Below are 12,390 nucleotides of genomic sequence, written 5' to 3'. Positions count from 1 at the left end.
GCACCGCCCCCCCCCCCCCCCCGAGCCCCCGTTTTACTTACCTCACCGTTCGAAAGTCCCGGGCGCGTGCTTGTCATCTTGCTCGGTTCCCAGCCTGGCCGTTGATTGGCTAGGCTGGGCGGATTGATAGCAGCGCAGCCATTGGCTGGCGCTGCTGTCAATCACAGCGGATGACGCGGCAGGGCCGAGTGATACAGTCGGCGGCTATGGCCGCTGCTGTATCACGGGAGCGCGCTCGCAAAAGCTTTCCACCATGCGAGGGAGCTCGCATGAACGTGGAAAGCTTTTGCGAGGAGGAGCCGAGACAGCCGCCGAGGGACCCCAGAAGACACAGATCCGGGTCACTCTGTGCAAAACGATCTGCACAGTGGAGGCAAGTATAACATGTATGTTATTTTATTTTTATTTTTAATTGTACCTTTAGTGTTCCTTTAAATTGCTGCTCACTTCCTGTTTTGCCTATGGGACAGGAAGTGAAGGGAAATCTTCCCAGTGGGACACAGATGGCAAAAAGAAATTAACAGGGGTTATAATCCTCCTTTACTCTATCCAAAATTAAAAAAAGTTTTGTCTTTAGTTCTGCTATACTAAGTCACTAGCTTGATGTTTGTTCTTTAGTAATTTAGAAAGTAGAAATGCCAGAGAATGCTTTTTGGGGCGATATTAACTGAGGTTTATACCAAGCACTGCGTAAACTTTTGGCGCTATATGAATCCTGTATACTATTACTACTACTACTACTACTACTACTACTACTACTACTATTACTGATGATCACTTCCCCCATTACAAATGTGTATTTATCTGACTTCTTTACAGAAGGTGACATTTGCTTCCACTTTATTTAAATGTTTTATTTTGATGTGAGAATGTTGTTAAAATTTGCTCAATAAGACAGTACGATGTACGGTTTGGTAGTATAGTTTGGGAACGGACCAACAATACTGGGTCCAAGGATTAATAAACACTTAAACGGATGGCAGTCGGACCAATGCTGGCCATAGATGGATTTAATCGTGGCCGGTCCAGCAAGGACTGCCCGAGATTTGATCCATCTATGGCAGTGGTTCTCAACCTGGGGGTCGGGACCCCCTTGGGGGTCAAATGAGGATTTGCCAGGGGTCCCCAAAACCTGGGCTGTTTCTGAAGCCTGCGGCTGCCCACTCAGCCTCTTCACAGCCACCCATTCAGTTCACGGCATAGCTGGGAGGCAGAGACTAGAGGTCAGCTGACTGGTGAGGAATGTGAAGTGGGAGGGGCTGGAAGAGACCCTATCTGCTGATTTCAGCATAGGTGTCACTGCTACGAGAAACCACAAAGTTGGAGACACAGTGAGTAACACTACCTGTGATTAAAGTTGCCTTTAAAAGTCCCCACTACAGTTTTCAGATCAGCAGATGACCTTGATCAAGAGCACCTAAGTTGGCTGATCCCAACTCCCCACCAGCATTGCCACTGATCCCATACTCCCCCCCCAGGGAGGAAGAGAAGGAATAAAAATAGAGAATACATGGAAGGGAGAGGAAAAGAGGGGGAGGAACAAAGAAAAAGAGAGAGAAAGAATAAGAGAAAGAACAAGAAAGACATCTAGAGAGGGATGGGGATAACAAACAAGAAATTCGGATAGAGAGGGATAAAAGGGAAAGAAAGGAGAACAAAGAGAAAGAGTGGTACATCCTAAAATGTACTATAGGGGTTTTAGTATTGTACGAGTGCAAGGGACTCAGGGAGCGCTAAATGTCCGTGGGTTAGGAGCGCAAATTTCTTGTTTTGCCTTGGGTGCCAAAAACCCACGATAGGAAAATAATTTTACTGTTAGGGGTCCCCACAACTTGGGAAATTTTATCAAGGGATCACGGCACTAGAAGGGTTGAGAACCACTGATCTATGGGCAAGCTGATTGTACCCAAGACGATCCATACAACCAGCATGTCAGATTTTTAGCATGTGATTATAGCCACTAGCAGTAATCATTGTGTTCTGGCAGGGGTAGCTCCCGGCACAACCACCCCCGCGCTGGTAGAAAACAATAGCGCTGCGGGAGAAATCCCCACAACACTGACTATGTTCATGGGGGAATCAAGCAATTGTCTTTCCTGCAACCCAATGCAGGAAAGAAAATCTCATAAATCGATGGCTTGCTTTACAATCATTAGATTAGAAGGATACGCTTCCACTTTAAAACTATATACAATTAAAAGCTGCCGTTGCGTATACAAAACCCATCACACGGCAATGGTTAATTTATTACAATCTTGCACTGCGGTGGATTTCAGTGATCTCACTCACCTCTCATGTTGTTCTTGGTAAACAAGCCTGGATTTCTCCAGAAGATACTTCTCCACGTATGCTCTGCACAGGGGATAAATGTTATGTGTTAAGACGGTGTCTGATTTATATTCCATACAAGGGATAATTATTGAGACAGGTCAAAAAGCAATACATAGATGAAAAGCATGGTACTTCACAGCAATCTACCATGATAACTGACCTGACAATAGTGATAGGAGCGTCCATGTGCACATAAACTATCTATGAGACCCAAATGGGACAATTTTATTTTAACTTTTCTACGTTTCCTTTTTTAAATATTTGTTTTAGGTCGGTGTATGTATATTCATTTTAATACCCATAACACAGCACACAAAAGGTGTTTATTTACCAAAACTGGAGATTACAGCTCTGCATAGAAACTAATCAGCTTCTAACTTCATCTTCTTTAATTAAAGCGGGAGTTCACCCGAAAAAAAAAAATTTAACAGTAGATTGGGCCTAATTACGGGAAGCAGAATCGGGCGTTTGGATTAAAATCAATGCAGTACTTACCTTTTTTGAGATAGATGTTCTCCCGCCGCTTCCGGGTATGGTCTTCGGGACTGGGCTTTCCTATTTGATTGACAGCCTTCCGACAGTCGCATACAGCGCGTCACAAGTTGCCAAACGTCGGTGCGGCTCTATACGGCGCTTGCGCACCGACGTTCGGCTACTTTCGGAAACTGGTGACGCGCTGTATGCGACGGTCGGAAGGCTGTCAATCAAATAGGAACTCCCAGTCCCGCAGCCCATATCCGGAAGCGGCGGGAGAACATCTATCTCAAAAAAGGTAAGTACTGCATTGATTTTAATCAAAACACCCGATTCTGCTTCCCGTAATTAGGCCCAATCTATAGTTAAAAATTGATTTTTTGGGTGAACCTCCACTTTAAGCAGTGGCAAACAAAAAAAAAAGCCTGGAAGCCGATTGGTTTCTATGCAGAGCTGCGCCAGATTTTGCACTCTCCAGTTTTAGTAAATGAACCCCAAAGAGTCGGGCATTACCTTACATTGTGGTTACTTACAAGTCCTAGCCTGTAGACATGGTGGCTGCATTTGTTCTCTTTTTTCAGTGTTTTTCTTTCCACCTGGTGATTCTGCAGATAACCCTTTCTCTGGGTGACTAGGCTCACTCCTTCACTGTATCTATGGAGGGAGCCATGGTGGTTTCTTTTCATTTCCATTACATAGGGCGTGGGGGCATTAGTAGTTTACAAAAGACAGATACAATTATTTGTTGTTCAAGTTATGTTTAAGTAATTTCTGCACTAGGCAAAATGTTATCCTGAAAAAGAAAACGAATGCAGCCAGCATACCCAAGGACTAGTTGGCTACAATACATTATAGGGTTATTCTCAGATTTAAAATAGCCTTTAAAGCGGTGTTCCACCAAAAAAAAAAAAAAAAAAACATTAAAAGCCAGCAGCTACACATACTGCAGCTGCTGGCTTTTAATAAATGGACATTTGCCTGTCCTGGAGTCCAGCAATGTTGGCACCCACAGCTGATCAGCTGTCGGGTGCTCCGCCACCATTGCGGGTATGGAAACCCGGCAGTGTAGCCTTTCAGCTTCACGCCGGAAACCCTAATGCGCATGCCCGAGGCCCCGCTCCTCTCTTCTATTGGCCCGGCAGCCGGGGGACGAGTAGGATACCCCGCGGTGATGTCACAGCTCCATGGCAGGGACTCCCGGAAGTGAGAAAGGATACCTGTCAAAAGACAGGTATCCTGTTCCCCCTACCCCCCAAAAGGTGCCAATTGTGGGACCGGAGGGGGGGAGGAATAAGATGAGCGGAAGCCCCACTTTTGGGTGGAACTCTGCTTTAAAGAAGAATTCCAGGTATGGCAATTTTTACATAGTTACAGCTTGGACTAATGTAGGCATGTATGCACCATACCTGTGGAAGCTGGAAATCACTCTAGTAGGGAGTGCTACTACAGTAATCTCAACTAGCTACCATCTCCTGCACTGAGCAGCTGCCTGCTGCATTGTGAACACTGGGGGGGGGGGGGGGGGGGGGGGGGGGTCACTTATTTAGCCCTGGTGCCATGCAGAGAACACTTTCCATTTTGAATGTGAAGTGTTTTTTGATTGAATGAAGTGGGACGTCATGATCAAAGAACTGTTTGCTGTGAACACTTATCCAATCAAAGAACCCTTTGCATTTATTGAAAGAATGGGAAATGTTCTCCGAATGGCACCTGTGCCCATCGTGCAACCTCCTGTGTTCAGTAAGCCAACGGCAATCACTGTAGTAGCAGAGTGAGTGAGTAACTTGTATAGCGCTACAAATGCAAACTAAATCGCCTGAAGGCGCTTTTTGCATCCAGTGCCGTCCTGTGTCTTCAGAAGAGGTGGGTCTTAAGTTTTTTTTCTGAAGGCCCGATGGTTTTCTTCCATGCGGATGTCCATGCAGTGCCTACTATACTGATTTCCAGCTTTCACAGGGATACTACAGGTATGGCACATACATACTTACATTGATTTAAGCTGCACCAATGTAAAAATTGCCATACCTGGAGCTGTATACATAGCTGTATACATAGAGCTATTAAGGCAAATACTCTTTGGAGCCTCATGGTCAGTTGGTCAGTGTGCCTTCCATTGTGCAGCAGACTGAATGCGTACTCCCAAGCCATGTTTGCCAGCATACCTGAAATGCACTTTAGTTTTCACAAACTTATTTATCACAAACGCCAAAAAAGTAAAACAGAGACTTCAATATTGTAAGCCAATAACTTAGACTATGAGACTAGAAAGCAAAGCAGAATGACTGGATTTTATATAAAGTTTTCCTCTAAAATAATGTTTTATAAATGAGACATACAAAACTTTTTTTTTTTTTACAGCAAGAACAAAAAACTTTCCAAGCACCCAATGTAGGGTTATTGTAGGCTTACCTGTGGCAAAAAGTGGTTGTAAAGGGTTTAACAGGTGTTATAATCCTCCTTTACTTTATCCAAAATTAAATAAATAAAAAAAGTTTTGCCTTTAGTTCTTCTATACCAATTCACTAGCTGGATGTTTGTTCTTCTTTAGTAATTGTTAGTAATTTTTTTTATAGCAAGAACAAAACTTTCCAAGCACCCAATGTATGGCAAAACCATGTTTAAAGCACAAAAACGGGGAAAGGAAAAAATAATTACCCTTGCCGTGATTAGTGTCTCTACCACCCCCCACTGCAAGGGTTAAATGTTCGCTCTTGCCTAGGGGTAGAGTAGTGGGAGGGTTACTTAAAGTGGTTGTATACCCTGTACAACCACTTCTACCTACAGGTAAGCTTAGATTAAGGCTTACCTGTGGGTGCTGAAAATATCTCCTAAACCGCTACGGTTTAGGAGATATTTACAATAGAGGCGTGCGCTGTAGACAATGGCGCAGGCGCACATTAGAAAGGGCGATAGTGCCGTTTCTAAAGGAGGTCATGCCGTGACTGGTGGCTCTCACGCAGGAGTGACGGCACGCGACTCCGTCCAGTCACAGAACCGGAGTTTGTGGCCCTGGAAGGAAGAGGGCTGAAGATGGACGCTCGCTGCCAGTGGGGACAGAGGTGACATTGCAGGCTTCGGGTTCAGGTAAGTGATACATAATGGGATACTATGCGATGCACAGTTTCCCATTATGCTTTACCTTTGCAGGGAAAATAAGAGGAAGTAAAACCCATCAGGATTCACTTCCTCTTTAACTTTAAGCCTCCTCCTCTTACAGTGCAGGGTTAGAAGCCCTGCATTCTATGTGATGAGGCCGAAGGGCCACCCACAGCCCCGAGCGCTGGAAAGGTTTATTTTTGCCCAGATTTGGGCCCCATACAGCATTATTGGTAATCTGGAATATATTATGCACATATTATAACATTACCCGTGTACATTAAAATACACATAGGCTCCCTTACCCACGAACAGTTCCCGTCTCATGGTAGTTGACTTGGATGAACTTCCCAAAGCGACTTGAATTGTTGTTCTGAGATGTTTTAGCATTTCCAAAAGCCTGAAATACATCATCAAAAAAAATGACAATATAAGGCAGGAGTTAAGAGGGGAACAAATAAGCAGATGTCTGAAAAATGTGATGTGCCTGGTCTCACAATGACAGCTACTTACCAAAATACAAATGGAATTTCTTTTAGATACATGTACAAGCCTAAAATGATGTAGCAATAAGGGAAAGAAATCACAAATCTTTATTGTGTCACGTCCAAAACAAACTGCAATTAGTGACATTTCAACCCTAACTGTCTTTTATCAAATTATATAAAAATACAGCTTGATAAAAACACACATCAGGATCAAAATGTCATTATTTACCAATTTGGCATGGAACTGCTGCAATCTGTGACTGCTGCTATGGTGGGACTGGTGCCTACTGACTACCAGTCATCTGACCACCACTGATTGCCGTCATTGTCAGCTCCATACATCAAGGTTTTCTTTCCTTTGTGGTAAACTGAAAGACCAATCCGGGAGTTAGCAGAGATTCCACAACAGCTTTAGGATCTCCTGCAATCAGCAAGATGTGTGTTTGATAACTCAAATGATTCGTTCCACAATTATTTATTCATAGGTCATTTAGTTTATAGTCCATATAAGATTATAGAAATGTGATTGGTTATGTAACCACAAATGGAAGCCTCCACAAAGGGATTAGAAGTAGAGTTGACCGAACCCGAACTGTAAAGTTCGGGTTCAGTACGGACTTTGGGTTTTTCCCGAACCCGAATAATTGCTGAAAGTTCGGGTCCGGGTTTGGAGTTCGGGGGAAAAAAATGCGCGGAGGTCATGTGGCCTGGTACGGTTCAGGAGAGGGGGGGCCGCACTCTGTCCCCCCTCTTTTCTGCGGCCGGCCAGGTCAACGTGCTCGGATAACGGGTCTGGTTATGGATATTTAGGGGGAACCCCACGTCATTTTTTTTTTTAAATTGACGACGGGGTTCCCCTTAATATCCATACCAGACCTAAAGGGTCTGGTTATTGAATTTGGGGGGACCTCCGCGCATTATTTATTTTATTTTTTTACTAAAAGTCCGTGTCCCATTGACTTCAATGGGGTTCGGGTTTGGGTTTAACTTTTTTTTTAAAGTTCGGGTTCGGGTCCGAACCCGAACATCCAAGTGTCCGCATAACTCTAATTAGAAGTAAAATCCAGCAGGAGCTACAGAGTATTAAAAAGAAGAGAGGCGCTTCTAAGTGTAACAATAAGTTGCTAAATGTTGTACCTGCATTAAATGTAACTATATTGCTACACTAAGGGCTCTTTCACATGGGCGGCCCGTTCAGGTCCGCCTGCCAGTTTTTTTGGCGGACCTGAACGGGCGCTCCTTGCTCCTCTATGGAGCCGCGGATGTCAGCGGTGACATCCGACCCGCTCCAATCCGCCAAAGTGTGACTGAGGAAAAACCTACTTTTCAATCCGTCTGGCGGATCGGGTGAACACGGACAGACGGTCCGTGTTCATCCGATCCCCCCATAGGGGACAGCGGTGAAAAGACAGGGCGGTCCCTGCACAGTGTGCATCCCTGCTGAGCAAGCAGAGGTTCACGGGGCGGATCATTACTGATCTGCCCTGTGTGAAAGGGGCCTAAGAGGCGCCCTGTTCACTTTTATACTCAGTTGTGACATGGTGCTACTTGTATATTAAGAAATCGCTTGTATATTAAGTCAAAATTTATAAAAAAAATGTTTGCTTGTCTTGCAAAACGCTCTCAAAACCAAGTTACTGTACTACCAAAAGGAGGCCCTAGTGGTGTGAAAAAAAAATGATAAAAATGTAGTTTGGGTACAGTGTTGACCGCGCAATTGTCATTCAAAGTGCGACAGCGCTGAAAGCTGAAAATTGGCCTGGGCAGGAAGGGGTGAATATGTCCAGTATTGGAGTGGTAAAGTATTAATAAAAGGTATGAAAGGCATTCACATGAAGAAACAACTGTAAGGGTAGAAAGGCAAATAAAAACAACAGATCAGATCACTGACTGGAGCAGAGGTGACACAGCAAGGGACATCACAACCCAGGACACTGTACATATTCAACTAAAATGCAGATTAGAAGAAGCTCCATCGGTAACACTACCATATGAGGGGGGTACACCCCCATAGGGGCAGTAGACGGAATAGGGCATTCTAAAACCCAAGACAGGGGTGCAAGGTGGGAGAGAAGAGTAAAGCGTGCAGAGAAGCCACTAAAGATCCACGTTCATTTCTATTTTAAACTGAATGGGTTGTTTGTAAACGATCACCTTGTAAATCACTTTAAGCACCAATCACAAAACACATAAATAGAACTAGAAAATAGAACCAACTGGTGGTCCACTACTCTCTGCTGGCAGAAATATCTACAGGAGTATTTTAAGCATTACAAGCTGAGCGCCAAAGAAAGCAAAAATCCTTCCATAAAGTGGGGCTGCTCCTGGACTACAAGGTTGAATACTTTTTTACATCCAAGGCCCCTTTCACATGTGCGTACAGTATGTCCGTGTTTCATCCATGCGTTTTCGGATGAAATACGGACATACATGCATCCCTATGGGATAGCAGGTGTAATATCATCCGTCCCCGCTATGGTCCGATACTGCAGACGGAGGAAAATCCTATTTTTCCATCCGTCTGCATAGAGGAGAGCAGAGATCTGACAGGGAGGTCCCTGCACACGGTCATCTGCCGGTTCAACGGGGGTCAACGGAGCGATCCCCGCTGAGCAAGCGGATAATTAATCACGGAGTGAATCATCACGGGATCCGCCCGTGTGAAAGGGCCCTAAGGGTCTGGGAACAGCACTTTTAATTTACCCGAACTTCCAGTCCTGCAGGCTCCTTCACACTGAAAGGCTGGCCCCTCCGGCATCTTCTCTCCAGCACTCCAGTGATCTAGGGTCCTCTGACGTCATCAAGACCATTGCAGATCCCATAGCCCTGCACTAGATGTGAGGATGCAAAGGATCAGTCCAAAGCTTGAGCATGGGGCAGCCCCGTCTGCTGGGGGGTGGACTAAAGACCTTCTAGACCTAAACGAACATTTAACCCTGGCAAAGCAGGGACAGCCCCACAGTAAAGGGGGATTTTTACTTTTTCTGGAGTTGAGCTTTAACTTCATAGTGTGCGTCTATGCGGTCCATGCATTGGGTGATGATGGCTTCATTTACATTAGTCACTACATAAGAAAACAGACCATGGGCTCAATACTGGCCATACATGGTGCAAATTTCTTTCCTGCAACCACGGGAAGAAAATTGCAGAAAATGCAGTAAAGAAATTCACTCAATACCCCTATCAAGACCATGTTAATGTGGGAATCCCTCATGTCCTGCCATTGAATTCTTCCGGCGGTGGGGAGGTCGGCGAAGCCATCCCCACAAGGAGAAAACAGTGATAGCAGCCACTAGCAATAATCGCAAGTAAAATCCAGAAGGTTGGTTGTACTTCCTGTGATTGATCAATCAACTTGGTACATTCAGCCTGCCCATACATCAGGGTAGGCCCGTGGAGCACTCTGATGAGGCCTGTGACCTCCTGCTCTGGCATGGCTGGTTGGCGAGCCAAAATTGCAGGTTGCCTACCAGCCATGCCAGAGCATCAGTGTTGTGAATGAAGCCAGCGGTAGAGGAAGCAAGCAGCTGCAGAACAGATAAGCCAATGCTTCCTGTATAGCGCCGGATTCTAAAATGTGTGCTTTAGGAGGCTGAAGAGGAGAGAGGTCTACTCTGCACTGGATTTGATTGACAGCACCAGAAGCCAATGTCCGACGGAGCAAACAACTAGTGAAATGTTTTTTTTTACCTAAAAGCAGGTAATGAATTAAAAAAGGTAAAAAAAAAACTTGCGACTTTATAACCACTTTATGGTGGTTGTAAACCCTTACAGATCACTTTTTACTACAAAGAAAAAGAGCCGCTGCTCCAGGTGTATGCCGATTACCTGAGGTGGAACATCTCGTAGAGTGCCAGCCCCAGCCCGCCTCCGTAGAAAAGTGGTAAGAAAAGAAATGGCTGCACATCCAGGAATTCCGATTGCCTTTTATTGTTCAAAGTGATAACACCAAAGACATCAACACGAGGTCACGTAGACGCGTTTCACACAAACATCTTGTGATTAAACACAAGATGTTTGTGTAAAACGCGTCTACGCGACCTTGTGTTGGTGTTTTTGGTGTTATCACTTTGAATAATAAAATGCAAATCGGAATTCCTGGATGTGCAGCCATTTCTTTTCTTACAACTTTTTACTACAGGTAAGCCTAAAATAAGGCTTACATGTAGTTACCTCGGATATCTCCTAAACCTGCGCGGTTTAGGTCGATATCCCCTATATCAGCATGTGCCACCGTCATGGCACATGCTCACTGAAGCAATGGCACTTTTGTGCTGTTGCTTCAGCTAGTGTACCGTTACCGGCGGCTCCAGCACAGTAGCGCGGGAGTGACGTCATTGCGGCTCAGGCCAATCACAGAGCCAGCAATACCCGGAAGTAACTCTGGGAGCGATGCCGCTGGCCGGAGCGGTGTATGGGGACCGCTACAGGGGCTTCGATCTAAGGCGAGTATTTCATATTGAGCTAGTATGCTATGCATACTAGCTCATTATGCCTTTGTCTTGCAGTTTTTTTTTTCTTTTTTGAGTTATCACCAAACCAGTAAGAGGGGAGATATTCCAATGGGAACACCAGTTCTGGTGACAATCAGCAATTCCCTCACTCCTGTCCTGAGGGATTCCCTCTCACTTCCTGTTTTGGCTATGGGACAGAAAGTATAGGAAAATCCCCTTAGTAGGGACAAGGATGGCAATAAAAAAAACAAAAAAACAAAACGAACCAACAGGTGTTTTAACCCTCTCTTACACCAAAAACTGAAAACACGTTTTTTCCTTTAGATCTGCTTTAACCACTTAAATACAGGGCACTTTCACCCCTTTCCTGCCCAGGCCAATTTTTGGCTTTCAGCGCTGTCACACTTTTAATGATAATTGCGCGGTCATGCAACGCTTTACCAAAACAAAATATTTATAATTTTTTTTGACATAGAGCGAGCTTTCTTTTGGTGGTATTAAATCACCACTGTGTTTTTAATTTTTTGCTAAACAAACCAAGACCAAAAATTTAGCTGATGAGTCTACACCAGGGTTCTCCAAACTTTCTAAACAAAGGGCCGGATTACTGTCCTCCAGACTTTAAGGGGGCCGGACTGTGGCCATCATGAGTACAAAATCCCCCATCACTGGGAGGAATTCTGCCCCATCACTGGGAGGAATTCTGCCCCATCACTGGGAGGAATTCTGCCCCATCACTGGGAGGAATTCTGCCCCATCACTGGGAGGAATTCTGCCCCATCACTGGGAGGAATTCTGCCCCATCACTGGGAGGAATTCTGCCTCATCACTGGGAGGAATTCTGCCTCATCACTGGGAGGAATTCTGCCCCTTCACTGGGAGGAATTCTGCCTCATCACTGGGAGGAATTCTGCCCTATTACTGGGAGGAATTCTGCCACATCATTTGGAGGAATTCTGCCCCATCATTGGTGTCATTGGGAGGAATTCTGCCCCATCATTGGTGTCATTGGGAGGAATTCTGCCCCATCATTGGTGTCATTGGGAGGAATTCTGCCCCATCATTGGGAGTAATTCTGCCTCATCATTGGTGTCATTGGGAGGAATTCTGCCCCATCATTGGTGTCATTGGGAGGAATTCTGCCCCATCATTGGTGTCATTGGGAGGAATTCTGCCCCATCATTGGGAGTAATTCTGCCTCATCATTGGTGTCATTGGGAGGAATTCTGCCCCATTATTTGGGAGGAATTCTGCCCCATCATTGGTGCCAATGAATAAAAAAGCACCCCAAGGGCCGGATAAAATCAAGCAATGGGCCACACCTGGCCCCCGGGCTGCAGTTTGGAGACCACTGGTCTACACCAACAGGCTGCACTGATGAGGAGGCACCAATATGCATCACTGATGAGGAGGCACGGATAATCATTGCACCGATTATCAGTGCAGATGTCCCCACTGAAAAAAAGACGCTTATCGGCTCTCCTCACACGCTGTCAGTGTGAGAAGAAGAATGCCAATGACCGTCACTTCCCACTTACACTGATCAG

At 45.2% G+C, this 12,390-nt stretch overlaps 1 protein-coding gene across 4 annotated transcripts in view; it reads right to left on the bottom strand.

Moving 5' to 3' along the window:
• MYO9A (myosin IXA) overlaps positions 1-12,390 on the bottom strand; it is a 179,995-nt gene that overhangs the window by 97,936 nt on the left and 69,669 nt on the right. For all 4 annotated transcript variants that reach the window (XM_040343045.1, XM_040343046.1, XM_040343048.1 and 1 more), the window contains exons 3-4: positions 6,207-6,301; positions 2,290-2,352 (exon numbers count right to left, since the gene is read on the bottom strand). In XM_040343045.1, coding sequence (XP_040198979.1) covers positions 2,290-2,352; positions 6,207-6,301 — 158 coding nt within the window. The remainder of the gene's footprint in view (positions 1-2,289; positions 2,353-6,206; positions 6,302-12,390) is intronic.

Source organism: Rana temporaria, chromosome 3, assembly GCF_905171775.1.
Source record: "Rana temporaria chromosome 3, aRanTem1.1, whole genome shotgun sequence".
Classification (NCBI taxonomy): domain Eukaryota; kingdom Metazoa; phylum Chordata; class Amphibia; order Anura; family Ranidae; genus Rana; species Rana temporaria.
Note: the sequence above shows the minus strand (reverse complement) of the source record. Positions and strands in the feature narration are given on the sequence as shown.